We start from the raw sequence: 25,637 nt of genomic DNA on the forward strand, positions 1-25,637 counted from the left end.
TGGCCTCCTCCTCCTCCTCGTCTTCCTCCTCCTCCCCGCGCCGGAGGAGCTGCGAGATGCTGCACCTCTGACTCCCCTCCTCCCCGCCCTGTCACCGAGAGGGGAGACCCGCGCTCGCCCACTCGCCGGAGGAGACGACCCTGCACTCGCAGCCCTGCCGGCCACACCATGAGCTCCGGCCAGCAGCAGCAGCCGCCGCCGCCGCGGAGGGTGACCAACGTGGGGTCCCTGCTGCTCACCCCGCAGGAGAACGAGTCCCTCTTCACCTTCCTCGGCAAGAAATGTGTGGTCAGTGTCCGATATCCGCGTTCCCACCCCGCTCCTGCCGCCCGGGGCGGAGGGCCGCGGTGGGGGAAGTGGGAGTGGGGCAGGAGGCGGGAGCGGCGCCCGGGGTTCCGCGGCCACCAGGCCTCCGGCCGGCCCCGGTGCGGGCCGCTTCGCCGGACAGTGTCACCTCCGCAGGCCCGCCCTGCAGCCCGCGGGGCCGGGACCCCGCCTGCCCTGGCCGCTGGTGCAAACTTTGCTCGCAGGCCCTAAGGGGCTTCGCTTGCAGGAGCTGCGCGCTCCCCGGATCCGGGCCCCTTCCCTGGCCCTCGCTTTCACCTCCTACTCTTTGATCTGGGTGTGCCTTTCTTCACAATGCCAAAGGTTCCGCGAGTGGCCGGGTCGGGGGAAGGAGGCCCAAGATGAATGAAGCGGATCCGAATAGGGGTTCTGGTCCCCCCCTTTTAGGGTCTCGGGAGGGAATGAAGTGGAGCGCAGGTTCCCGAGCTCTGTGCGCTTTGCAGCGAGAGCAGGAAATGCTACTGCTTTTCCTTTGCAGCCAACCTGGGATTGTATCTCCAGCAATCTCGCCCAGGCCCGGTTTCGCCTCTCCCTGCAACTGAGATTGATTTTTTTTTTTTTTTTGGCATGAGTTAAGAGGGGGTGCATCGCTCTCTGCAGCCATGCGCAGGGCTACCGCAGTTGCTAGTAGTTGGGGGCCCTTGGGTATGAGAATGCTTCTTCGGTTGAGTCTCTGCGGCCCATTCCGACCCCAGATGGCCGGTTTGGAGAGCAGTTCTGCTGTGGGAAGGGGAATGTGTGTTGTTGACGGAAGAAGCATTCATTACATTGGCTGCTGGCACTTCTGGGGGTGGGGAGGTTCAGCTCGGTGGTGTGTAGGCCTTGTCTGGCTGCATCTTGCTGCGGTGGCTGGCTTGAACCGGGTTTTGACTTTGTCGGAACGCGAGCCTTTTTCTTCCCCTGTTGGCTTGTTAGCACCTGCAGAGAGAGACTGCCACTGGGGCCCAGGAAACACCTGCAGAACTCTAGCAGCTGTGTATCATTTTATAACCTTCCTCGGTCATGGTCATGGTCATGGTTGCTCTGCCGCACCGGACTCCACCTGCTTGCCCAAGAAGTTAGGGTTAGACGATTTCTGGAAAGTTACCGGATTAATTGTTAACTTTATGGGAGTCCACTCCTGGTAACAAGTCCCATCCAGTTGGAGGTTGAATCCTGACATTCAGTTTCAAACGTGCTTTCAGGTTGCAGAAATTAAGACTGTAGAGAATGGAATTTGACTTTTCTGTTTAGGGGAATGAAACAAGAAAAGTGACTTTAAAATCAGAAATGTGGAGAAGAGATTAGTTTCTTCCACAAACACACGCACTTCTTATTTTCTTTTTCCTTTAAATGAGAAAAGTGAGCCCGAAGTCACACAGCAGTTTAACTAATGTAACCAGAGCTCTGAAGCCCAGTAAATTGTATTTTCCACTACAGCATGTTGCTTTAGGTTTTTTTCCCTTCTTTGGGTCTTTATTTATTTCTGGAAGTTGTAGTAATAGAATTATGCGAACTTCGTGTTTCATCTACCAACATCATTAAAATGGAAGACTTGAACTAAATCTGCTTCTTTTCAGTTTAGATTAATCTTCGCTTTGAGTTATATGTTAACTGCAAATGAAAAGCAAAACTCCAGTTTTGCTGCTTTATTTACATTTGCTCTCTAACTAGTTTGCTGTGATTTGCACACTGGACACAGTAGGCAGAATGTTGCCTTTATTATACACAGGAGTACTGACAAGTGCTCTGGACTTACCTTTAGTGTCTACTGCTTTTAGAAAAAAGCGTGCAGAATGCTAGGATGGTGCATGATGCATTGCTCACTGGTTGGCTTATGTGGATGGTCAAGAAATTGTTCAGACTCAGTTTTTTTGCCATATATTTTTAATTGAGGCACTATACCTTTTGTTCTTTTTTATTTGAAACCACATAATTATCATCACCACCTCTTTTAGGGTGAAAGTGTTGTAAAGATTAGTTTTAGTATTTGATAGTCCCTAGTTAATAGAGAGTAAATGAAAAATTATATTTTAATGTTTTTTTCAAGGTTTTTTCCTTTACTATTCATGCCATTCTTCTTCGTTTAAAACAATACCAAAATACATTATACCGGGATAAATTTATCAGTAAATTTGATGTGATTTACAAGCCAAATTTGTTAGGCAAGAACATCTTGAGAGCTCCGTCCAAGGGTTTAAGAACTGAATCAGACGTAGTTACCTTACCAGTTCTCCTGGAGTGCCATTCCCTCTTTCATTCATTCATTCAACAAACACGTGATGATTAACTAGACAATCAAATCCAAGTGAGCTTTGAGGAACTCACTGTGTCTAAAAAGGGACGCAAATATGTAAGTTGATGAGTAAGTCAATACTTCAGAAGTGATTTGTAAGAGGCGTACACGGTCAAATTGGAAAAGGGTTTGACTCTGTAGTCAGTCAGCCTGAGTTCAAACACATAGGCTCACTTTTGAAAAGATTCTTAACTTTCTTGCCTTGAGAGGTTTAATTTTGCTATTTTTTTTTTTTTTAGTTCTGTAAAATCAATATTATTTCATGGGATTGCTGTATAGATTGGAAGGATATTATGCAGATATATCCATATATCCACTCACTGCGGTTGGCACAGGATAGAACGGCATTTAGGGCTCTTGTACATAGGGTCTCTTTGAGTCGCAAGCGACTCGACGGCACATAACAGTAACAACAACTATTAGTAGTGTATTAGTAGAGAAAGGAAGGTTTCTGATTTAAGTATGTATTGGGATCATTGTGGAGTCATTAGAATTGCTACAGTTAGGCCTCTTCACTAGATAATAGTTCACTGAGTTTACAATGGAATTTCATCATCTCTGGAAATGTTCATTCCTTGAATTTCTGGCCTTTTAAAGTTAAGGTTAAATTAAAACATCAATGTCTATTTCATACTAAATGATCAGTTTAGGTTTTGAAATATCAATATATATTTCATAGTTGTAAGAGGGCAGTTCATATTGGCAGTAACCAATATTGGCATGGATTTGGTTTGAGTGGGGGTTTGTTTTTGGTGGATGGTTATTTTTTGGGTGTTGTGATGTGGGGGTTTTATTGTAGTATTGCACTGTTAGTTGGGAACTGCAAGATCAGATTTGATTTTCAGCAAGTTTGTGGGGAGGGTGGAAGCTGTGTAGACAGTGGGTTGAAGGTTGTGAGATTAGAGACAAAGGAGATCAGAGAGGTTCATGTAAAATATGATCAAGGCCTGAATTTAGGCAACGGTGGTGGAAAGAGCCGTTAGATCTCAGCGAGATGTAATCCCACTTGGATATATAGGATGAAGAAAGTTGGGATAGAGAGGTGTTAAACCACCACTCATCTATTGTGTTATGACTGTGGTGTCTCGTGTGTTGAGGTGATGCCAGCTGTATACCCTTTGTGAACAGAATCTGTTGGGCATTCCGGACTAAGAAAGACTACGAAGGAGGACTTGGCAGATCACAGAAAATTGGCCATTGAAAACCTGAGGAGTAGCAGCGGAATAATATCTGGATTGTAGAAATGGCTCAGAACTGAGCAGTGTTGAGTTCTGTTGGACATAGGACTGCTCTGACCTGGAACTGACTCAGCACCACCGTATCAGTGTTCTACTTAACCACCAACACCACCAAAATGAATGTAGAAACTCCTCACAACTCACTAGGTAGACATATACTAGGCGTTATTGGGACTTTGCATTGATGTGCGAGGCTCTGTAGAAAAATCTAATAGTTAATAAATGTATTTAGCCATTTTTAAAAGCATATTTTGTGGAAGCTGAGGTTTCATTTAAAGTTGTAAATATACATGTGTTAGTGTTTTACATAAAGTTAATAGGTGCTGCTGCTGTTAGGTTCCGTTGAGTCTGTTCCTGTGTTACAGAATTCTCGGACTGGGCCAACACCAGCTGACAGTCATTGCTGGATTTGACCCCGTTGATGCAGCGCCTTCCTGTCAATCATCTCATTGAAAGCCTTCCCCCCCCCTTTTTTTCCCTGCTGGCCCTCTGCCAACCATGGTGGACTTGTCTTGGTAACTCACTGGTGGAATTTACTTAACAGCAGAAGACTTAAGCAATTACATGGTCATGTTTTACAGTGTTGTGTTTTATTCTATGTAATTTGACACTTTTTGCAAAGAATATGCACAGTTTGGTAAAATAGGGCTTAATGCATGTAAACTTGAATAGGAAATTTAGAAGTGGGGGGAGGAATCTTAAACCAGCTTTTTACCTCTCTCTCCGGCCCAAGTGAATTAGTAATGCTATTGACTCACCTGTTTGTTTTCATGATACTTGAGGCGCTTGGGCCGCCTGGTCCATACAGTGCTGCTTCAGTGCTAAATCCCTCAGCCGTTTAAGAGGGAGAGAGATGGGCTTTCTCCGACCGTGTGATTTACAGCTTCAGAAACCCACAAGAGCGTCCACTTGGAATTGGTTTCCGTGGAACAATGATGAGTTTGAACTTTCTTTTTATGCTGATTTTATGAATTGATTTTCATTTTCTTTCAGCCTTCTTTGATTTTACAATCGTACACCCATAATATGATTTGGTCAGCATTTGACTGCCTATACATCCATCAGAACTTATTATTGTATTAAGTATTATGTTTTGGTAAATCTGATAGTGTATAGCATTTTTTTTTTATACATAGAAAGTATGCTATAAATTTTTAAAGACAAGCATTTGGCTAGTTGGTGCTCAGTACAAACTGTATTTTTCAACTTTGGTTACAAATTCAATTTAAAGATAGATATAAGAACACAGCGGAATTTGTTAGTAAATCTGTGAACTCCAGATTACTAACAGATGTCTACACAACATCCAAATTACATAATGTCCAATTCTACAGACTCTGTCATAGATTTTAAACATTTTAGTACTGCTTATTTCCTTATTTTTGTTTCTCACCTTATATGCAGTTCTGGGAAGTAGACTTGTGTCAGTGTAGTTCTCTATAGTTTTTGTGATCTCCAGTACGTCACATCTAGTATAACTGGTCACTGAATACTCATTGATGGAATATTTTGTTGTTCGTTAAGAACTCACTCAGAATTTCTCATTGTTTAATCTGATTGTTAGACCTTCTAGTTCTGAAGCAGAAGTACCTGACTCCAGTCTTCACTCATTAGAACAAAGTGGTTTAATTCTGCTACTGAACAAATAATACAAGTGGTGGCACAAGATTAACTGTTACATTGTTTCTAAACGAGACATTTTGTGACTGGGAATGTGTTTCACTTCACATACTGGGAAACGTGGGTGGTTCAAATAGAGACCACGCAGCAGCAAGACGGTTTATCTGAAGGTTGGTGGTTCAGACTCAGTTAACTGCGCTATGAAAAAACGGCCTGGTGATGTGCTTCCAGTTACAACCAGGAAAATCTTTATGACATCCAAAAGGTTGGCAGTTGAAATTTGCCAGACCTCCTCAGGACAAAAGATGGACAAGGATTTACAGCCTTCAAAACCTTGATTGAGGGTTACACTGAGTCAGTATAGACTACCTGGCAGTGGGGTACAGGGAGGATTAAACCAGAGTGTTTAGAAAAGTCCAGTGGGTCCGAGCTATAAATTCTGTTTTGGGTTCCCCTTAGCTTTGTAGCTATAAGCAAGTTCCTTAACTAGTCTGATCTTTAATGGGGCAGTTTCATAGAATAGTTCTTGTGAGACAATTTAACAGTAGAACAGTAATACTTGGAGTGTTTGCTATGTATCAAGTGTTCTGGAAGTTCATAGAAGTATATGAGAAATGTTGTCGTGGGTGCCATTCCACGTTTTAGCTTTCCTGTTGGCATAGTCCATGGGGAGTTGCACTCCTCTAAAGACCGTGTTTCAGACGGTTTCTCCAGCAACTCCGCTAGAGAAAATGGGCACCTTCCTTCCCCCCTTGCATGTGACAGCTTCGGCAACCCCGCGGAGGACCAGCTAGGAGCTGGTTCCCAGTTGACCACTTCAAGTAGTGAGTAGTGGAGAGGTTTTAGAGTAAAATTTCAAATGAATTAATTTTGCTTGGATTCACAATCAACACCTAATGGTACCAACAGTCACGAAATCAAAAGATAGGGGGGGTCCATTCGGAAAATCTGCCATCAGGGACCTCTCTAAAGTGCTGAAGAGCATCATTGTCAGCACAGAGACTAAGATGGGCTACACATAGTAGTGTCAGTTACTTGGTATGCATCTGAAAGTTGAACAGTGAATATGGATGACAGAAGAATTGATGCCTTTAATTGTGGTTTTGAGGAAGAGTACTAAATATCCCATGGACTTTCCTAACAACAGACACATCTGTCTTGGTAGATGTGCAAGGATGCTTCTTAGAGACAGAGATGTTGAAACTTCATGTTGCAGGGAGAGATCTGTTCTTGGAAAAAGACTTCATGCTGGACTAGGTGGATGGTCAGAGGAAAGAAAACATTGAAATTCAAAATGAACTGACACGGTGATTTTAACAGTGGGCTTGAGCATATCCGAGAATGGTGAGGCTGGTAAAGGAAGGAGCCAGGTACAGGTCTGTGTTCATGGGATAGCTGTGAGTTGTTACTGATGGCACACAATAACAGAAACAATATACTCAGTTTGTTTTTATTTAGGTCATTTCCAGCACTGTATTCTTTAAAGTGCAACTAACTATAGAGACCAGATTAAGAGTTGAAGAGTAGCCTGAACAAGTCTCTTCGCCGCTGAGTTTTTGAGCTGGAGAGAAACAAAGGTGTGACCATACGGTCAGTGGTGGTTGAGTTTTAGTACAGGATCTGTCACCACCTAATTGTGAATGTGAAAAAGATTTTTTTTCTTTTCTTGAACATCAATTTCCTAATCTGAGAGGTTGGATGAGATAACCCCATAGTCTTTCCAGCTTTAACATTTTATTTCTCTATTCAAGTTGTCGGGGAACAGTGTGGTAGAAAAGGTCACCCCTCCCTTAACCCTGGTACATTACTGCTTTCCAGTGATCACAAAGGCAGGTGTAGACATGTGAAAGACAATTAATCCTAGATCACCTCATTGTAAATGCCAATTTCTCGCTTCTCATTTTCTAAGCATCACAGTTTGATAGAACTTTCACATTAAAAGACAAACAACTGTAAAGCATTAATAATAGAGTAAACAATTAAAAATGATCCATTAAATTTTTATCTTATTAGAAGCAGGATACCTTTTACTTCTATCCCTTAGTGCTTTTTCTAATATAGAGTTGTGTCTTTAAGAGTATCTTTAATCAGCTGGAGAAAGAGGTGCAGTTTCCTACTGTGAGATTAACTGCCCCTGAAAACCTGTTGGAAGGTCAGCTGTGAGTTGGTTTAGACGTGAGAGTACATAACAGTATGTTGTTATTGAGTACCATCGGTTAAAACTGACCCATAGCTGACCCTCCAATGGGTTATCAGAGGCACTTACTCATAAGGAATGAGATTGTTCATCCTTCTCCTGTGGAGCAGCTGGTGGATTCAAACCTTGTGCCTTTAGGATTACAGTGTAGTTTCATACCACTAGGCCACCAGAACTAGTTTGTTAATCAGTTTCATCTGGGACTATTTTTTTTTTTTACATGCAATTGTATTAGTGGTATAATGGCTAGATGATATCTTTTATTGCTTGTTTTCCAGGATTTTTTGATTGTTGAACTTAATCGTTTTAATGAACTAATCTGGTTTTCTTTGAGACTGATTCAACATTGAAGTTGATAATGCAGTCATGTGAAAGCATACTTTGAGCATATTGTTAGGAGGATTCTGTCCTTGGTAAGGACATCATGCTAGGAAAGGTGGAAGGTCCGTGAAGGAAGGGGAAGACCCTCAACAAGATGGGGTGATGACAGTGACTGTAAAGGTGGACTGGAGTATGTCAGAGATTGTGAGGATGGCACAGACTGGGGCAGGATGTGCGGATCCATTGTTCACGGGGCTACTATGAGTCGCAGTCAGCTTGATGGCACTTAACAACAACAGTAATATGTTAACAAACTTGTATTTCCTGAAACAAGTTGAGAAATCAAAAGACGTGTTGCAATCTGTGAAGGACCTCTCAAATTCTAAAGCATAAAGATGTCAGTTTAAAGTGTACCTCATCCAGGCCATAGTACTTTCAGTTGCTTTCTATGAATCTCGAAGTTGGACAATGAGTAAGGATGACAGAGAAGATCTGAGGCCTTTAAATTGTAGTGCTGACAAAAAGTATTGAGTATTCCGTGACCTGGCAGAAGAGCAGATCTGCCTTGAAGGAAGTACAACCAGCATGCTTCTCATAGGCAAGACAGGATTTTGAACATCTTTGCAGGAGGAGCCAGTCCTTGGAGAGAGCCACTGTTCTGGGAAAGGTGGAAGATCATTGAGTGAGAAGAACATCCTCAGTGAGACAGTTTGACAAGGTGACTACCACAGTGGGCTTCAGCAGGCCCGGGATCTTCAGGATGGCACAGGATAGGCCAGGTACAGTTCTCTTGTTCATAGGATCACCGTGAGTCGTTGACTTGATGGCACTTAACAGCTCCGTGGCAGAAGTCATTGACTTGAAGGCATGTAACAACAACAAAGATTTATTATAGAAATATATTTCTGTAAAAGGAATACTCATGAAATGCTGGCTAGACAATAACAAAGAGATAGAAAGAAGATACCTTGGAATAGAAAATGCTGTTAAAACTCATATTCATTGTCATCAAGTTGGTACCACCTCATACCTGACCTTCATCAGGTTTCAGAGACTATAAATCACACTGAAGATTGCCCATCTATTGTGGAGCCATTGGTGCTGATTTCAAGCTACCAGAGAATTGCTACCTTTGGTTCAGCAGTGGAAATGAACTATTTTTCAAGTCATTTTAGAATTAGGCTTTTATCTTATATTTAGAGACACTCAAACTAGTTTAGAAAGTAAGATACTTATCATAGTATAGCTCTAAAGTAAAAAATTTTAAATTAGTGGTTGTAAGATGCCTTCAAGTTGAGCACGACCTGTATGTACCCGGTGTTGTCCAGTGCCATCCTTGTCATCCCTGAAATACTTAAGCCCATTGTTTCGGTCACTGTGCTAGTCCATCTTGTTGAGACTCTTCCTCTCTGTGAAGACCTCCCACCTGACTAAGTCTGTTTCTGTTTCTGTCTTTTCCAAGAACTGAGAACTGATCCTTCCTTACTACTTTCCTCACCACCCTTGCCTCTAAGGAGCCACCCTGGTTATGCCATCTCCAAGACGTACCAGTTTGTTCTTTGACCATCCACAGGATATTCATTACTTTTCTAAACACAACTCAAAGGCATCAATTCTGTCATTCTTCTACATTGTCCAACTTTCAGATGCATAGCAAGCAGTTAAGACTGTGGGTTGATCAAGTGCACTTTAGTTGTTAAATGACATCATTGCTCCTAAAACTTTGGAGAGGTCCTTGACAGTTGACTTTCCCATTGTGATACATCTTTTGATTTCTTGACTGCTAATCCCAGGGTGTTGTTTTTAAATCCAAGTAAGATGAAATTCTTTGGCAGATTCAGTCCTTTCTCCCATCGATCATGTTGTGCCCTCAGGTTCTCATAAAAACATTAGCAGAGAATGGGGGAGGGAAGTAAAAAGGTAATAAATGGGTTAATTGTGTGAGTGGAAAGGTAAGACAGTATCAGTTTGATTAGACATTGTAGTTAATTATGCTAACCAGTTGTGATTGATGTTATATGTTGTCAGTTTGCCTGTGACTCATAGCAGTTGGATGTATAGCAGCTCTGAGCCTGCCCTGTCATGAGCCAGTCTCAGGCTCCAACACACTTACCCCATTACCCCAGTTACTGTATCACTCCATCTCATTTGGTAACTGACTTCCTCTCCTGTGCTGTCCCTCCACCCTTCCAAGCATGTCCTTCTCCAAGGACCAGTCCCTCCTGGCCATGTGCCCAACGTATGTCAGAGGTTCAAAATCCTAGCCTCTAAAGAGAAACTTGGTTTCACCCTCTCTAATACAGACCTGATTGTTCTCTTGGTGGTCCGTGGTATGTTCAAGACTCTAATTCACCACCACAGCTCAACGGCATCGATTGTTCTACTATCATCTTTAGTCATTGACCAGCTCCCGAATGGATAGCTGGTAATTGCAAAGACCATGTCCTGGATCAGGGACACCTTATTCTTTAGACTGACATTGTTAATTCTCAGTACTCCTGAAAGGTCCCTGACAGCATATTTTCCCAGTGCAATTAGTCTTGATTTCCTCACTGCTGGTGCCAAGAGTGTTGATTGTGGAGTCAAGCAAGCTAAAATTGTTAACAGCCTCAGTCTCTTGTCTGTCCATTATGGTGCTGCCAGTTGGCCCAGTGGTGAGAATCCCTGTCTTCTTGATGTTGAGCTTCAATCCATATTGAAGACTGTGGTCTTTGAATTTCCACAGCAAGAGCTTCAGGTCCTCCTTAGTTTCAGCAAGCAAGGTAATGCCATCTGCATAATTGTTAATGAGTCTTTCTCCAATCCTGATGCTGCATTCCTCCTCATGAAGCCCAGCCTCCCAAATGATCTGTTCTGCATATAGATTGAAAAGATACAGAGATAGGACACATGTCTGACGGCATTCCTTTCCTGATTTTGAACCATGCAGTATTTCCTTGCTCTGTTCTGAGGACGGCTTCCTGGTTTTAAGTGTAGGTTTCACATGAGCACAATCAAGTGTTCTGGGATTCCCATTCTCCTCAAGGTTAGCCAGTCTCTTGTGATCCACACAGTCAAATGCCTTTGCGTAGTCAATGAAACACTGATAGACATTCTTCTGGTGCTCTCTGCTTTCATCCAAGATCCATCTGACATTGGCAGTAAATGTCTCTAATGCCATCTCTTCTAAACTCATCTTGTATTTCTGGTAATTAGTTCTCTGTCGATGTACTGTTCCAGTCGTTTTGGATAGTCTGGAGCAGGATTTTGCTTGTGTGTGGTATTAGTGATATTGTTCAATAATTTCCATACTCTGTCAGGTCTCCTTTTTTTTGAAATGAGAATAAATACCGATTTCTTCCAGTCACTTGGCCAGGTAATTGGCCTCCAGATTATATCTACTTGCATATAAAAAACCAAGTGTTTTTAAACTTTCTCTCAAAAAGGAAATTGAGTGCCAGGCGGCAGTCTTTGCACTAGCCATGTGTTCGGCCGTCATGCCGATGTGATGTTCCTGGTGAGCACCAAGGGGCCTCTGTGCCCATCGGGCTGCTCTCCGAGCTCAGCCGGCAGCTGGTGCAGGGCACTGGCAGACCAGATCAGTCCATCGCGGTGCACGTGGTCCTGGACCAGCTCCTGGCTCTTGGCGGCTCCAGTGACCCGCGTGTGCTCTGCAGCCTGCACGGCATCGGCAGCATTGCGCAGAACTGAGTCTGCACCAAGCTGCGGTGGGGTCTGCCTTCCCACCCCACTCATCAGCCCCCACAGAGTCCACATCAACTACTGTGATGTGGACGTGGCCATCGTCCACTTCCACCCTAGGGCCACACTCCCCTGCCTTGGTCTGTAGGGGCCATGCCTTCTGGTCTCCAGGCAGCCCACCTCCACATCAGGAGAAATAAACTATTTAGAGAGGGGAAGAAAGTAATATAAAAAACATACATTAGTTAGGAAATTACCTTGAAAAGATAATGCTAAAAAAATTAAAAAGTGATATGCTAGTAAAGAATCCGATTGATTTGGGGTTAGCAGCACTGCTCATTGTGGATGCCACTGGAGATCCCCAGAAATGAGTGATTTGTGATGGAGTACGTAAAGCTAGTCAGAAAACCAAGTGATTGCTTCCAGTTTTGTCAAGAAAATAGCTTCACATTTGAAAAATGGAGGATTCCCTAAAATTTCACCACACCCTTCCAAGTTACTTAGACAACAAGGAAGAAGTAAGGAAAATCCAGTACTTACTCCTGGGGTGGTTACTGAGTCACTGAAGATAACACATTGAGGCTGCAAGGGAGCTTATGATAAAATCTGCACTGAAGGAGAGATGAGTTGTTAAGTGTTGGGGATTTGAATAGGACCCTTAGAGACCCTGTAAACGACAGATCTGAACCCTGTCCTATCATGTGACATTCTCACCATCTCTGATATCGTAAGCCAGTTGCTACAGTCATCTCGTTGAGGATGGGCTTCTCTTTGACTGACCCTCCACCTTGCCAAGCATGATGTCCCTTATCAGGGACTAGCTCCTCCTAACGACGTGTGTGTGTGTGTGTGTGTGTGTGTAATGATGCTTTACCGTACTTGCCTCTACGGAGCACTCTGGCAGCACTTTTTCCTTTTTCCAAGCTATATCTGTTCTTTTGGCTGTCCACAGGATATTCAGTGCTCTTCTGTCATTGCCCAGCTCTTACATTCATAGCAAGTGATTGAAAAGACAATGGGCTGAATTAGGTCATGTCAGATAGTCTATAAAATTCATATTAGTAGCAGGGAAGTAACTCATTTCAGTCTTAAAGAAATGTGTGAGCACAAATTAGGAGAATATGTGTGGGGATTATTTGGAGATAAATAGACTGGCAAGGGTGGAATTAGAAAATATGTTTGAAGGGTAAGTTGAGGCTAGATTGAGGAGAACCTTGGGTTGAATTTTAGTCTGGATAGTAAGGAGCCACAGACATTTATGTTTTATTCTAGAAGTGAATCAAAGGAAGAAGTGAGGAAAAATAGTAACTATTATTTATAATTGGAATGATGAAGTAATGCTTTGAAGTTAACTAAATACTTCTTTCCTTTTCTTTGGGGAACTGGCCTAACTGAGGAACCTGAATTCTAGGATGGTCTAGAACCAAAAAGAAGATTGCGAGGGATAGTCTCTGCCCAGGCCAGACACCACCAATCACTCTCTGTGTTTTTTTTCTTATTTGAGTTCAGATTTTCTCTGAATCCTCATCGTCTTCTACAGGCAGCCACTACAAGTGAATCCAGTTCCTCGTCAGTGAAGCTTAGTTGCTGTGCCAAAGCTAAATGCTAGAAAGATTGTGACTGGGGCTAGGAGAGGAAGGCCAGACTGGCATGTTTAATTGGGGGAGGAGGTGGGAATGGCAGGATTTGAACATGTGAGTTCCTTATAATACCCCAGGTATCGAATACATGTGTCTTTTCAAGGATGTTTGTGGAACAACCAAAGCCAAACCCACTGCCGTGGAGTCAATTTCAACTCAGTGACCTTCGTGGTGTTTTCAAGTCTGTAAATCTTAATTAGAGCTTTCTCTGGTGGAAAGGCTGACCTTTCAGTTAGGAGCCCAACACCTCCCTACCACCAGGACGTAGTCTGTGTTGGAATGCTAACCAAAAGGGCTACTTTTTCCATTTAGAGAGCATGAACATTAAAAATATTAATGGGAATTGCTGCATTATACTCCCAAACATTTGTTACACTAGGTATTAAAACATCTGTGGCAAGCGCTCCAGGTCCTCCTCAGTTTCAGCAAGCAGGGTTTTATCATCTGCAAAATGGAGGTTGTTGATGAGTCTGTCTCCAATCCTGATGCCACACTTCTCCTCATATAGCCCAGCCTCCCGGATAATCTGTTCCACATATAGATTGAAAAGATATGGAGATAGAAAGCAGTGTTTCCTTGCTCTGTTCCAGCGACTGCCTCCTGGTCCAAGTATAGGTTTCGCATAAGTACAACCAAGTGTTCTGGGATTCTCATTCTTCTCAGAGCCAGTCACAGTGTGTTGTGATCACACAGTCAAATGCCTTTGCATAGTCAATGAAACACAGACATTCCTCTGGTACTCTTCTGCTTTCAGCCAAGATCCTTCTGACATTAGTCTTACTAGTGAAAAATCTCATTATTTGATTTGTGGTTTTTAGTGAGGTTGAACGTCTTTTTATGTCTTTTGGTCATTTCTGGTTTTTATATGTTCTTTTTTTCTGTCTTTAGACTTTTCTATTGGATTATTTGTCCTTTTTTATTGATTTGAGGGAACTCTGTATATTCAAACTCAAACTCATTGCTTTGCAAATGTTTATGGACACAGTTTAAGAGCTGTAATTTTCTACATTGTTTAAAACATTATTGTTGTTGTATGCCATTGAGTCAGAACTGACCCATAGCTGAAAATCCATTAAGTGTGTTTTCAGAGTTAGTAATCACGCGAGTTGTCCATCCTTCTTCAGCAAATCAGCTAGTGGACTCGAACGCTGTGCCTTCAGTATAGCAATGGGCATTCTTACCACTAGGCTACCAGAACCTCCCTTTTATACATTAGAGAATCATTTTTTGTAAATCATTTTACCATTAATTTTTGAACTTTGTACCATGTTTTTGGTAGTTGCATTGTTGTTGTTGTTGTTGTTGTTGTTGTTGTTATGTGCCGTCGAGTCCCTTGCGACTCATAGCGACTCTATGTACAGCAACCCTAACCCCTGCTCTCTCCGGTGCCAATCGCATTGCCTCTAACACACCCATCCCAATTACCCCAGTCACTGAATCAATCCACCTCATAGAGGGTCTTCCCCTCCTGCACTGTCCCTCTACCCAGCATGATGTCCCTCTCCAAAGACCTGTCTCTCTTTGCAACATGTCCAAAGTATGTCAGATGAAGCCCCAGGATCTTTGCCTCCAAGGAGTAGCCTGGCTTAACCCTCTCTAGGATGAATCTGTTTGTTTTCTTGGCAGTCCATGGTACATTCAATACTCTTCTCCAGCACCACAGCTCAAAGGCGTCAATTCTCCTTCTGCCCTCCCTAGTCATTGTCCAGCTCTCTGATGCATAACAAGTGATTGCAAAGACCATGGCCTGTATCAGGCGCACCTTCGTCTCCAAAGAGACACCGTTGCTCTTGAGTACTTTAGAGAGGTCTCTAACTGCAGACTTTCCCATCGCAATACGTTTTTTGATTTCCTGGCTACTGGTGCCAAGAGTGTTGACCGTGGAGCCGAGCAAACTGAAGCTGTGGACAATCGCAATCTCTTCACCATCCATCCTGATGCTACCAATTGGTCCAGTGGTGAGAATCTTTGTCTTCTTGACATTGAGCCTCAGTCCATACTGAAGGCTGCAGTCCTTGACCCTCTGCAGTAAGTGCATGACGTCCTCAGTTTCAGCAAGCAAGATTGTGTCATCTGCATAACACAGATTGTTGATCAATCTTCCACCAATCCGTCTCCTCATAGAGCCCAGACTCTCGGATAATCTGCCCTGCATACAGGTTGAAAAGGTATGGAGATAGGACACATCCCTGGCGCACACCCTTCCCAATTTTGAACCATTCAGTGTTGCCCTGCTCTGTTCTGACGACTGCCTCTTGGTCCAAGTATAGGTTTCGCATTAGCACGATTAAATGTTCTAGGATTCCCATTCTTCTCAGAGTCAGCCACAGTTTGTTATGATCCACGCAGTCAAATGCCTTTGCATGGTAGTTGCATAGTTTATAAATTCATTGTGTTTTAAAGTGTAATAATGTGCATCTTTTATTCTATCAGGTTGCCTACCTCAGCATAGCCAAAATATTTTTCCGTTTCTTCATGGCTTTATTTTGAATATATATGTCTTTATTTGGAAATTATTTTGGAAAAACTGTGTAGCAGCCTTCCATCCTTATATTTTTACAAATGTCTAGTTTTTCCAACAGATTTTATGTAGCAATTTATTTCTCTCCTACCTGTACAAAGCGATGTTCTTTATAATATATGGAATTAGCCACATACCCTTAGATCTAGTTCTTCATTCTTGCCTGTTTCTGTGACATACAGATTTTTAACTGAACGGTTTTATAATGCTGATGTAGCTTGATTAAGGCAGGTAGAGATTAGAAAGCTTTTAATGTTTTGATGTCATTCTCTCCTAACATTTACATATGACTTAATATGTCTGTGTGTACCTGTTCCCCAGCTTCGTTAGGTATCAGCTCATAGTTGGTCTTGTTGAAGCGATATCCCTATCCACTTTCACTTTTCCTGTATTGCTGTTAGGTACCGTCAAGTCAAGTATGACTCACAGCAACCCTGTGAACGAAAGCTCTGAACCCTGTTCTATCCTGCGCCATCCTCACACTTCCTGACACACAAGAGCCCATTGCAACAGTCACTGTGTCAGTCCACCTGACTGAGGGTTTTCCTCTCCTTTGCTGTCCCTTGACCCTTCCCGGCATCCTGTCCCTTTCCAAGGAATAGCTCCTGGTAGCAGCATGCCAAGGTCTATGAGGTGAAGGTTCCTCATTCTTGCCTACAAAGAGCATCCCAGATGCACCCATTCCAAAACATATCTGTTCTCTTCGTCGTCCATGGGATGGATATTCAGCACTCTTCTCCAGTACTGCAACGCAAAGGCATCAGTTCCTCTTTTGTCATCGTTATTCATCATCCAGCTCTCAGATGCATAGCAACTGACCGGAAAGACTATGGCCTAAATCAGATGTGTATTCATCCTCAAACCAGCATCATTTCTGCTCAATAATTTGGAGAGGTCCCAAACTGCTTATTTTCCCAATGCATCTCCGTATTTCCTGACTGCTGGTAGCAAGGGTATTAACTGTGGACCCAAGCCAAGATGAAGCTGTTGACAGTTTCAATCTCCTCTCCATCATGATGTTGTCCGTCGGTCCATTGTTAAAAATCTTCATTTCAGGGATGCCCTCACCAGTGTGTGCCAGGAAATTTGGAGCATAGCTGTTTGGCCAACAGATAGGAAGAGATCAATATTTGTTCTCATTTCCAAGAACAGTGATCCAACTGACTGTGGAAATTATTGAACAGTATCACATGCAAACAAAATACTACTCAAGAACATTAAAACACGACTAGAACAGTACATAGATAGGGAACTGCCTGAAATTCAAGCAGGATTTAGAAGAGGCTGTGGCACCATGTCAGATGGATCCTGGCTGAAAGTAAGGAATATAAGAAGAATGTCTATTTATGTTTTATTAGATTATACAGAGAACTTTGTGTGTGCGGATCATAACAAGTTGTGGCTGACATTGAGAAGAATGAGAGTCCCAGAGTAGTTAATTATGCTCATGTAAAATCTATATCTGGACCTGGAGGCTGTTGTATAAACTGAGCAAGGGAACACTACATGGTTTAAAAGTGAGATGGGAGTGTGGCAGGGTGGTATTCTTTCTCCATACCTATTCAGTCTGTGTGTTGAGCAAATTATCCAAAAAGCTGGACTCTATGAAGAGGAGTGTGGCATCAGAATTGGAGCAAGACTCATCAATAACCTGAGTTGTGCAGATGACAAAACCTCGCTTTCTGGAAGTGAGGAGGACTTGAAACTTGTTGGAGAAGATCAACTAATGCAGCCTTCGGTGTGGATTGTACCTCAATATCGAGAAAACAAAGATTCTTTTCAATATTTAGTAAATTTAGGCTTAAGGTTTAACATACTCAGGAGGGATTTTCCATATATTTCTGTTGTTGACTTCTAGTCTAATTGCAATGTGAGCATAGCGTGCAGGGAGTTGAGGTGCTAACCACAAAGGCTGTGCCTCTCCAGTGCTTTGAATCTAGTAGAGGTTCTGAGGCAGAAAGATAAGAAATCTCCTCCTAAGCCTTGGAGGGTCGGCTGTCAGTCAGTGTCCACTAGATAGCAACGAATTAGGTTGTGCTCCTGTCCTTTTATATTTATTTAGTTTCATAAAATTAAGAAACCAAAGCTAGTGTGGTTGAAGCAGTGCAGAATCACAATGCCCCTCTGTTGCATTTCTGAGGCTGTAAATCTTCCCAGGAGGAAAGTGACCGCTTTTTGCTGAGTAGGAAATTCTGACCACAAACATTTCTGTTAGCATAACACATAACACACTGTGTCACCAGATCTACTTATTCTATCAGAAACAAGGGTCTAAATTAGTGTTCTTTGTCAGATAATTGTTCAACAAATGTAACTTAGGTTATTGAATGATAGCCTTCCTTATTCAAGTCTTCTGTAATCCTACTGATTCCCAATCTTTCTCATTCTTTTGATTATCAAGAAGGAGGTGTTGATTTCTTCCACTGTAATTATGGATTTGTTTTGTTTCTCCTTGTAGTTCTATCAGGTTTTATTTGTTTTGAAACTGTTATTAAATGCATAAACTTGTTAAGTACTCTTAATTCGTTAACCCTTTATCATTAAGGAATGGTTTCATTTTATTCTGGTGGCCTCGTCTGTAGGGAGCAGTGGTGCTAACCCAAAGACTTCAGCACACTCATGGTTCCAATCCAACAGCTCTGTCTATTGGAGAAAGATGGGCAATCTCCTCTCATGTGGTTTTAGAGCCTCTGAAAACCTGCTGGAAGGTCAGCTGTGAGTGAGTTGCAAAATGCTCAAGAGCAGTGATGTCAGTTTGAAGACTAAGGTGTGCCTAATTCAAGCTGTGGTCTTTTCAGTCACTTACTATGCATCTGAGAACTAAATAGTGAATAGATGATAGAAGGAAAATTGATGTCTTTGAGTTGTGGTGTTGAAGGAGAATACTGAATAAGCCGTGGACTCCTAAGAGAACAAATGACTATGTCTTGAAGAGGGTGAAGCCAAATTATCTGCTCCTTGGAAGCAAGGATGGTGAGTGAAACTTGGCCTCACATATTTGGGGCATGTTGCTAGGATAGGCTGTTTCTTGGAGAGGGACATCATACATGAAAAGGTGGAGGGATGGCGAAGAAGAGGAAGACCTTTAACCAGGTGAATTGACGCAGTGACTACAGCCATGGGCTCGAGTGTGTCAAGAGATTGTGAGGTTGTCACAGTCAGTCAGTGTCTACTAGATAGATCTGTCAGTCATTGTCTACTAAGTAGCAACAAATTAGGTTGTACCTGTGTACAAGGTAGGACAGGGTTCAAATCTGTTTGTTTATCGGATCACTGTGAGTTGTACTTGACAGCACCTAATAATAGTAATAGAGCCCACTGTAGCAGTTTCTATAGTACTCCATCTGGTTGAGGGTCTTTCTCGTGTTTACTAACCCATCACCTTTACAATTATAATATCCCTTCCAAAGACTAACCTCTCCTAACAACACGCCAAAGTATGTGAGATGAAGCTTTGTCATCTTTGCCTCCGAGGAGCACTGGGGCTGTACGTTCTCAAAGACATAGCTGTTCTTTTGACAGTCTGTGGGGTAGTCAGTACTCTTCATGAAATGATTTATTAATGATTAAATCATTAATGATTTAGGATCATCTAATTAAATACTATATATTCAAAATGATAATTTCCTAGTTTTCAGACATGACTCAAGATCTGTGGATAAATTAGGGAACTTTTTAATTGCTTTTTTCATTAGTGTATAGCCTTCCTTTCTAGTGTAACTTTATAAAAATAATATTTGGAAGAGATTATCAGAATTTATATTCCCAAAATTAAAATCTCTTTGAGTGGTGTTTTCCTAACATTTTTCTAACCGCTCGGGTTTTATGTGTGGCTTGCCCTTCTTTCTCATTCTGAAAGTTAGCATGGCAGTATAAACCTTCTGGCCTGTCTGCTAATAGCAGGTCCTTCACAGGGTAAAGAAAAGTGACTGAAACTGTGCTCTGCTTGCTGCTTACTCTTGTTTCTCAAGACTCTTGGTGTCTTCTGCATGAATTTGAATTGCCTTTGTTCAGTGTATTTTCCAAATAACTTGAATTCTTCCTAGAATGAAATGCTGTCTACTAAACAATGTGTTTTACTGTCAGCATTTCTGGCAAGAAGTCTGCTGTATTTACAATAAAAGTGTATTTTGTTTACATTTTTTTTAGTAGGGTAAGTTTATCTGATTTAGTAAAATATACTACAAAAGATACCTAAAGAGCTATTTTAATATTGACATATAAAAGCATTAGCACATGATATTAAAAATAACCTTTTCAGCTTTATGTGTCTATCAGTGTGATGTATTTATTAATGTAAACATTCTTATGTAGGAAATTTTAGGTTTATATTGAAGGAATGAATTCTGCACCTTTTCCCCCTTGTTGTGTATTGAATCGGAGCTGACTGGCACAGGAGGAGATTGCCCCTCCTCCAGCGGAGCATCTGATTCTTCACTTTTTTATCACATGTTTGATAGAGCTAATGATTTGGATCTTTTCCCCACTTTTGAGAAAACAAAAGGAAGTTTTGAGAAGTAAAATCTGTTTTAATTCTTTGAGTAAATATATTCTGAATGATTATAATCTTCTATTGATGTTGTGTGCCAATTTGTAGCTGACCCTCCAGTGGGTTTTCAGAGGCCGTAAATAGTTTATCACATAAGAGGAGATTGCTCATCATTTTGCAGAATAGCTGGTACATTTAAACCATCTGCCTTTGAGACTGTAGTCCAACTTCTTACCATCAAGCCCCTGTTGTTATTGTTAAGTCCCGTCAAGTCCCTTCCAACTCATAACAACCCTATGTATTACTGTTCTGAACCTTGCTCTGTCCTGAGTCAACCTCATTGTGTCAGTCAGACACATCTACCCTCTTTTCCTCAGTCACTGAGTCAGTCCATCTCACCCAGGGTCTTCCTTTCTTGTGCTGTCCCAAGAGTGATGTCCCTGCTTCCTCCTTGTCACATGCCCAAAGTGTGTAAGACAGAGCTTTAGAATCCTTGCTTTCCAAAGGGCAGCCAGGGTTCACCCTCTCCGGGACGAATCTGTTCTCCTAGCAATCCATAATATATTCAGTATTTTTTCTCCAGCACCACAGCTCAAAGGCATCAAGTCTCCTTCTGTCGTCCCTAGTCATTGTCCAGATTTCGGATGCATAGCAAGTAATTGCGAAGACCATGACCCGATCAGGCACATCTTAGCCTCCAGACTGACATAGTTGCTCATCAGTATTTTGAATAGGTCCTTGACAGCAGAGTTCCTCAAGGCAGTTCTCTATTGATTTCCCAGCTGCTGGTACCAAGAGTTGATTGTGGAACCAAGCAAACTGAAGCTGTTAACTATCTCACTGTCTTCTCTATCATGCTGCTGCCAGTTGGCCCAGTCTTTCTTTTCTTGATGTTGACCAGTTGAAAAGTGGTTCATTCAGCTGAAATGTGCCACAAGTAAAAAATACACTGGCTTTCTAAAATTTTCTAAAACAAGGAAAAATACAACAATAAATTAAAATTATTCATTACAGGTAGTGATACAATGTTTTTACTTATTGATTAAAGGAAATGTAATAAAGTTTATTTTACTCTTTTAATTTTAATATGACTACTGTAAAATTTGACATTTTTCCAGTTTGCATTTTATTTCTGTTCTTCAGCATACCTTTTAGACAACTTGCAAGGTAATAAAAACAAAGATGAAAATCTTCTGTGTAACTCTGTGGAAAACCACAAAATGGACTAGTTAATTGAATATACTGAAAATGATTTCCTGCTTACCAGACTTCCTCATTTTGAGCCAATCTGGCACCACCTCTTGCACTGTAACTGTGTTCCTCTGTTGCTCTTTTGATTTAATTTTGATAGAAGTAACTCTTCCTTTTTTCTTATCTTTTTTTTTTAAGAAGTAACTGTTTAGATACTTCAGATTTGAAATGAAGCTTGCATTTTCTTACCCTATTTCTTCTCTGTATATTATGTTTTAGCCACTTGATACTCGACACGCTTTGAGACTCTTTAGTGCTTAGGAAGAACCATTCTTTCACATTTTGTCATCAAACCACCTCACAGTCCCAGAGGCGTTAAATCCCTTGGGAGGAGATGGCCCATCATTCTCCTGAGGAGCCACTGGTGGCCTTGTGCCCCAGGCGAGGCCTTGCCTCTGAAGTTAGTAGCACAACTGCCTGGGAACTGTGCTGCCAGAGCTTCTCGGTACAGCTGAGTGATAAAGTCATGATTTGTTTTAGTGAATCATGCTCTTAACTGTGGGTTATAATTTTTAGCTAACAGTGTGGTGTCTTCTTACTGAATTTTGTTGAGTGCATTGTTTTAGTTGAATCTTAATTTTGTGATTTTTATTTTTAAACAGAGTGCCGTTTTTCTCTTTCTCATACTGTTGTGTCTAGATTTAGTTTTAAACAAAAACTGTATTCGTAGATAGAAAACATATCCTGAGAGCCATTTAGGGTACTGTGATAATGGTTACCCATGGTATACAGTGTTTGGTGGAGCTCACTGATTAAAATAAGCTTGGAAGCAGGAGTGGCATCCACTTCCGTAATAGCTTGCTTCTGGAAACCCTATGATCTTGGAGAAACGAGGAAAGTTGTACAAGTGTTCAGGACTTTCGTTCATAGTGTTGCTATGAGCTGTCTCCGACTCAGTGGCACTTAACAACAACAACAACAACAAGAGAGCTCAGTGGTCTAGTGGAAAGAAAGTGATGATACTACCAAGCCAGAAGTGGGTGACTTTAATCCGCGGCCCTCAGGCCTGGTTTTAATTGTTTTTGTCATTCTTCTAAGCAGTCTAGCCCTGGTCTGTGCATTGCTGTACAGAGGTAACTCATGGTTGCTGTGAAGCTGAACACTGTGACACTGATGTGTCAAATGTGATAATGTTTACCCATGGTGGACAGTGTTTGGTGGAGGTTTCCACTTAAAACAAGCTTGGAAGCAGGAGTGGCATCCACTTCCGAAATAACTTGCCTCCAGAAACTCTATGAACTTGGATAAAGAATGAAAGTTATACAGGAGGTATCCAGGACTTTTCGTTCATTGGTCGCTATGAGCCGTCTACGACTCAGTGGGGGCACTTAACAACAGCAATCTTAAAGAAGTATTCTCACCGCTAGGTTAATAGACAACATCATGATAGATGGAGAAAAGATTGAAGTTGTCAAGGATTTAATTTTTCTTGAAACCACGATGGATATCCATTGTAGCAATAACCAAGATGTGTTGCATTGGGCCAGTCTTCTGTCCTTTTTCAAATACTAAGGAGCAAGGCAGAACATAGTAACAAATGATAGCACTTTGCCTGTGAAAGTGCACCTGAGCAAAGCCATGGTCATTTCAGCTGCTTCATAGATAGGTATAAATTGGACAGTGAATAAGGAAGACTGTGAGGCCTTTGGCTTGTGGAATTGGTGGAGAGTAATGACTATCCCATGAGCTGCCAAAAGAAGCAAATCTCAGAGGAGGCACACCAGAGTGCTTCTGAGAAGTGAGGATGATGAGATTTGATGCCACAGACTTTGGGCCTCTTGTCATAAGGGGCAAGACCTTGGAGGAAACATGCTTGGAAAAACAGTCGTCAGAAGAGAGGAAGAGAGAAACTTAATGAGATTTATTTACACGGTGACAGTGGGCTTGAGCATAGTAGAGGTCATGAGGAGGGGACGGGATCCGGTAGACTTTTCGGTGGGCATAGGGTCACTATGTGTCAGAGCCAGCTTGATGGCATTTAACAACTACCATATAAAGAGCTCTCGTTGCCTAGATGCTGCACTGCAGTCCCAAAACTACGCAGTCTCCTCCCCTGCAGTTTACTGCCTCTAAACACCTGCTAGAGGGTCAGCTATGAGTCAGATCTGACTCAACAGCGTGCAATAATAACAGCCACATAAAAGGAAATGAGTAGTATTGGCACCCTCATCATTTTACAGATGAGGAGACAGGGATGGGGTGTTACGTAATTGCCTGAAAAGTAACAGCTAACTGCTGGAGTCTAACCCAGAGTCACACTTTCAGTCATCACACTTCTCTGGACCATCCCTTAAGATTGTCTCCCTAACCCTGTCTTCACTTAGAATTCTCGGTTCCCCTTTTCAGTCTGTCCAAAGGACTTTTGTATCATAACTTGTTAGAGTATTAAAAAAAAATAAAAAATAAACATACCTCTTTCTGTGTTATAAACTGTGAAGACAGGAATTATTTCAGAATTACCTTCTTATTTAATACATATAGGAAATAGTTCTTACATTTAGTCTCCAGTTAACCAGACTAAATTGGTTTTTTGTAGGCGAACATACCTTTGTCTAATGATCCTGACTCAGACCTACCCTTGATATTATTTTCGCTTCATGTTCTTAGAAGGTATTTGTATAAATTCTCTTTCTTCCCTGATACTTTTGGGAGTGATCCTGTCCAGTAGAACTTTTTATGATGGACATATTTTATATTTGTACTGTCTAGTATAGCATTTGTTGTTGTGTACCATTGCATTGGAACCAATCTGTCGCTGACCCTCCAGTGGGTTTTCAGATGCAATAAATCTCATAGAAAGAGATTGCCCATCCTTCACCCACGAGGAACTGGTGAACTCAAACCATATGCCAATGGGTTGGCAGCACAGCTTCTACCACGAGGCCACCACAGCTCCCTGTGCGTGTGACTGTTGAGCAGGTGAAATGTGGCTAGTATGATTGAGAAATTCATACAATTTCCTTCCCATTTCCCTAACCCCTCATCAAATTATGTGACCCCATGATTCATTTCCCCTCCCATCCTCGCCCCTCTGCTGTCCCCCCCCCCCATCCTCACGCTTATTCTACAATAATGGTTTTATACAGTATTTGTCCTTATGGGTCTCAGCTCACTAAGCACAATACTCTCCAGTCCCTCCCAAGTTACAAAATTATTGCTCCTGTGTGCTGTGTAGTATTCCATTGTGTGAATGTACCATAACTTCTCAATCCATTTGATTGTGGTTGGACATCTGGGCTGTTTCCATGTTCTTGCAATGGTGAATAATGCTGCTATGAACATTGATGTAGAAGTCTCTGTTTGTGTTTCAGTTCTCATTTTCTTGGGGTATATTCCAAGCAGTGAAATCGTGGGGGTCATATGAAATGTCTATGTTCAGCTTTTTGAGGAAGCACCAAACTGCTTCCCAGAGTGGTTGTACCATTGTACAATACCACCAACAATGTAAAAGAGTTCCTATATCGGGACATCTCCAGCATTTATTACTTGCTATCCTGTTAAACTTTGCCACTGCTACTGAAGTGAGATACTAACCTTCTTTTTACCTTAAATAGTACTTACTTAGAATGATTATATATATTCTCTCATTGCTGTCAAGTCTGAACTTAATTATAGCTGACCCTCCAGCAACTTTTTGGAGGGTATAAATTGGATTACTTATCTTTCTCAGAGCTTCTGGTGGATTTGAACCACCGGAGACAGACTGCCTTTCGGTTAGCACAGCCTGCCAAGGACTACACAGTCAGAGCTCACCATCAGAGTATTATATAAAAGAACTCCAGTGACCATCCCAACACCCTCTATTATACAAGAACATTAGATTCCTCCCCCCGTCTCCTAGTTCTTGGTTTGTCAATGGGTAAAGACTTTTAAAAAAAGAACATGATCTTTTATTTTAGTAAATTTCCCATTCTTTGGAGAAGTTTAAACATACGCATGCTAACCAGAATTAGAAATATTGAATTAGAAAACAATGAAAGAATCTTTTCTTTTACTTTTCCATAATTTTTGGACTCATGTACTTATAACTTGTTAGTCAAATTTGTGTCTTCTAGGTTG

The 25,637-nt window shown here is 41.8% G+C and overlaps 1 protein-coding gene across 1 annotated transcript in view; it reads left to right on the plus strand.

Moving 5' to 3' along the window:
* Nucleotides 1-8: 8 nt before the first annotated feature.
* Nucleotides 9-25,637, plus strand: part of WASL (Wiskott-Aldrich syndrome-like) — a 70,874-nt gene continuing 45,245 nt past the window's right edge. Inside the window, exon 1 of the mRNA XM_006896083.1 lies at nucleotides 9-288. Within this exon, the coding sequence (XP_006896145.1) occupies nucleotides 169-288 (120 nt within the window). The 5' untranslated portion in view covers nucleotides 9-168. The remainder of the gene's footprint in view (nucleotides 289-25,637) is intronic.

This window comes from Elephantulus edwardii, unplaced genomic scaffold (assembly GCF_000299155.1).
Source record: "Elephantulus edwardii isolate Elephantulus edwardi_28Jun2011 unplaced genomic scaffold, EleEdw1.0 scaffold00181, whole genome shotgun sequence".
NCBI classification, from domain to species: domain Eukaryota; kingdom Metazoa; phylum Chordata; class Mammalia; order Macroscelidea; family Macroscelididae; genus Elephantulus; species Elephantulus edwardii.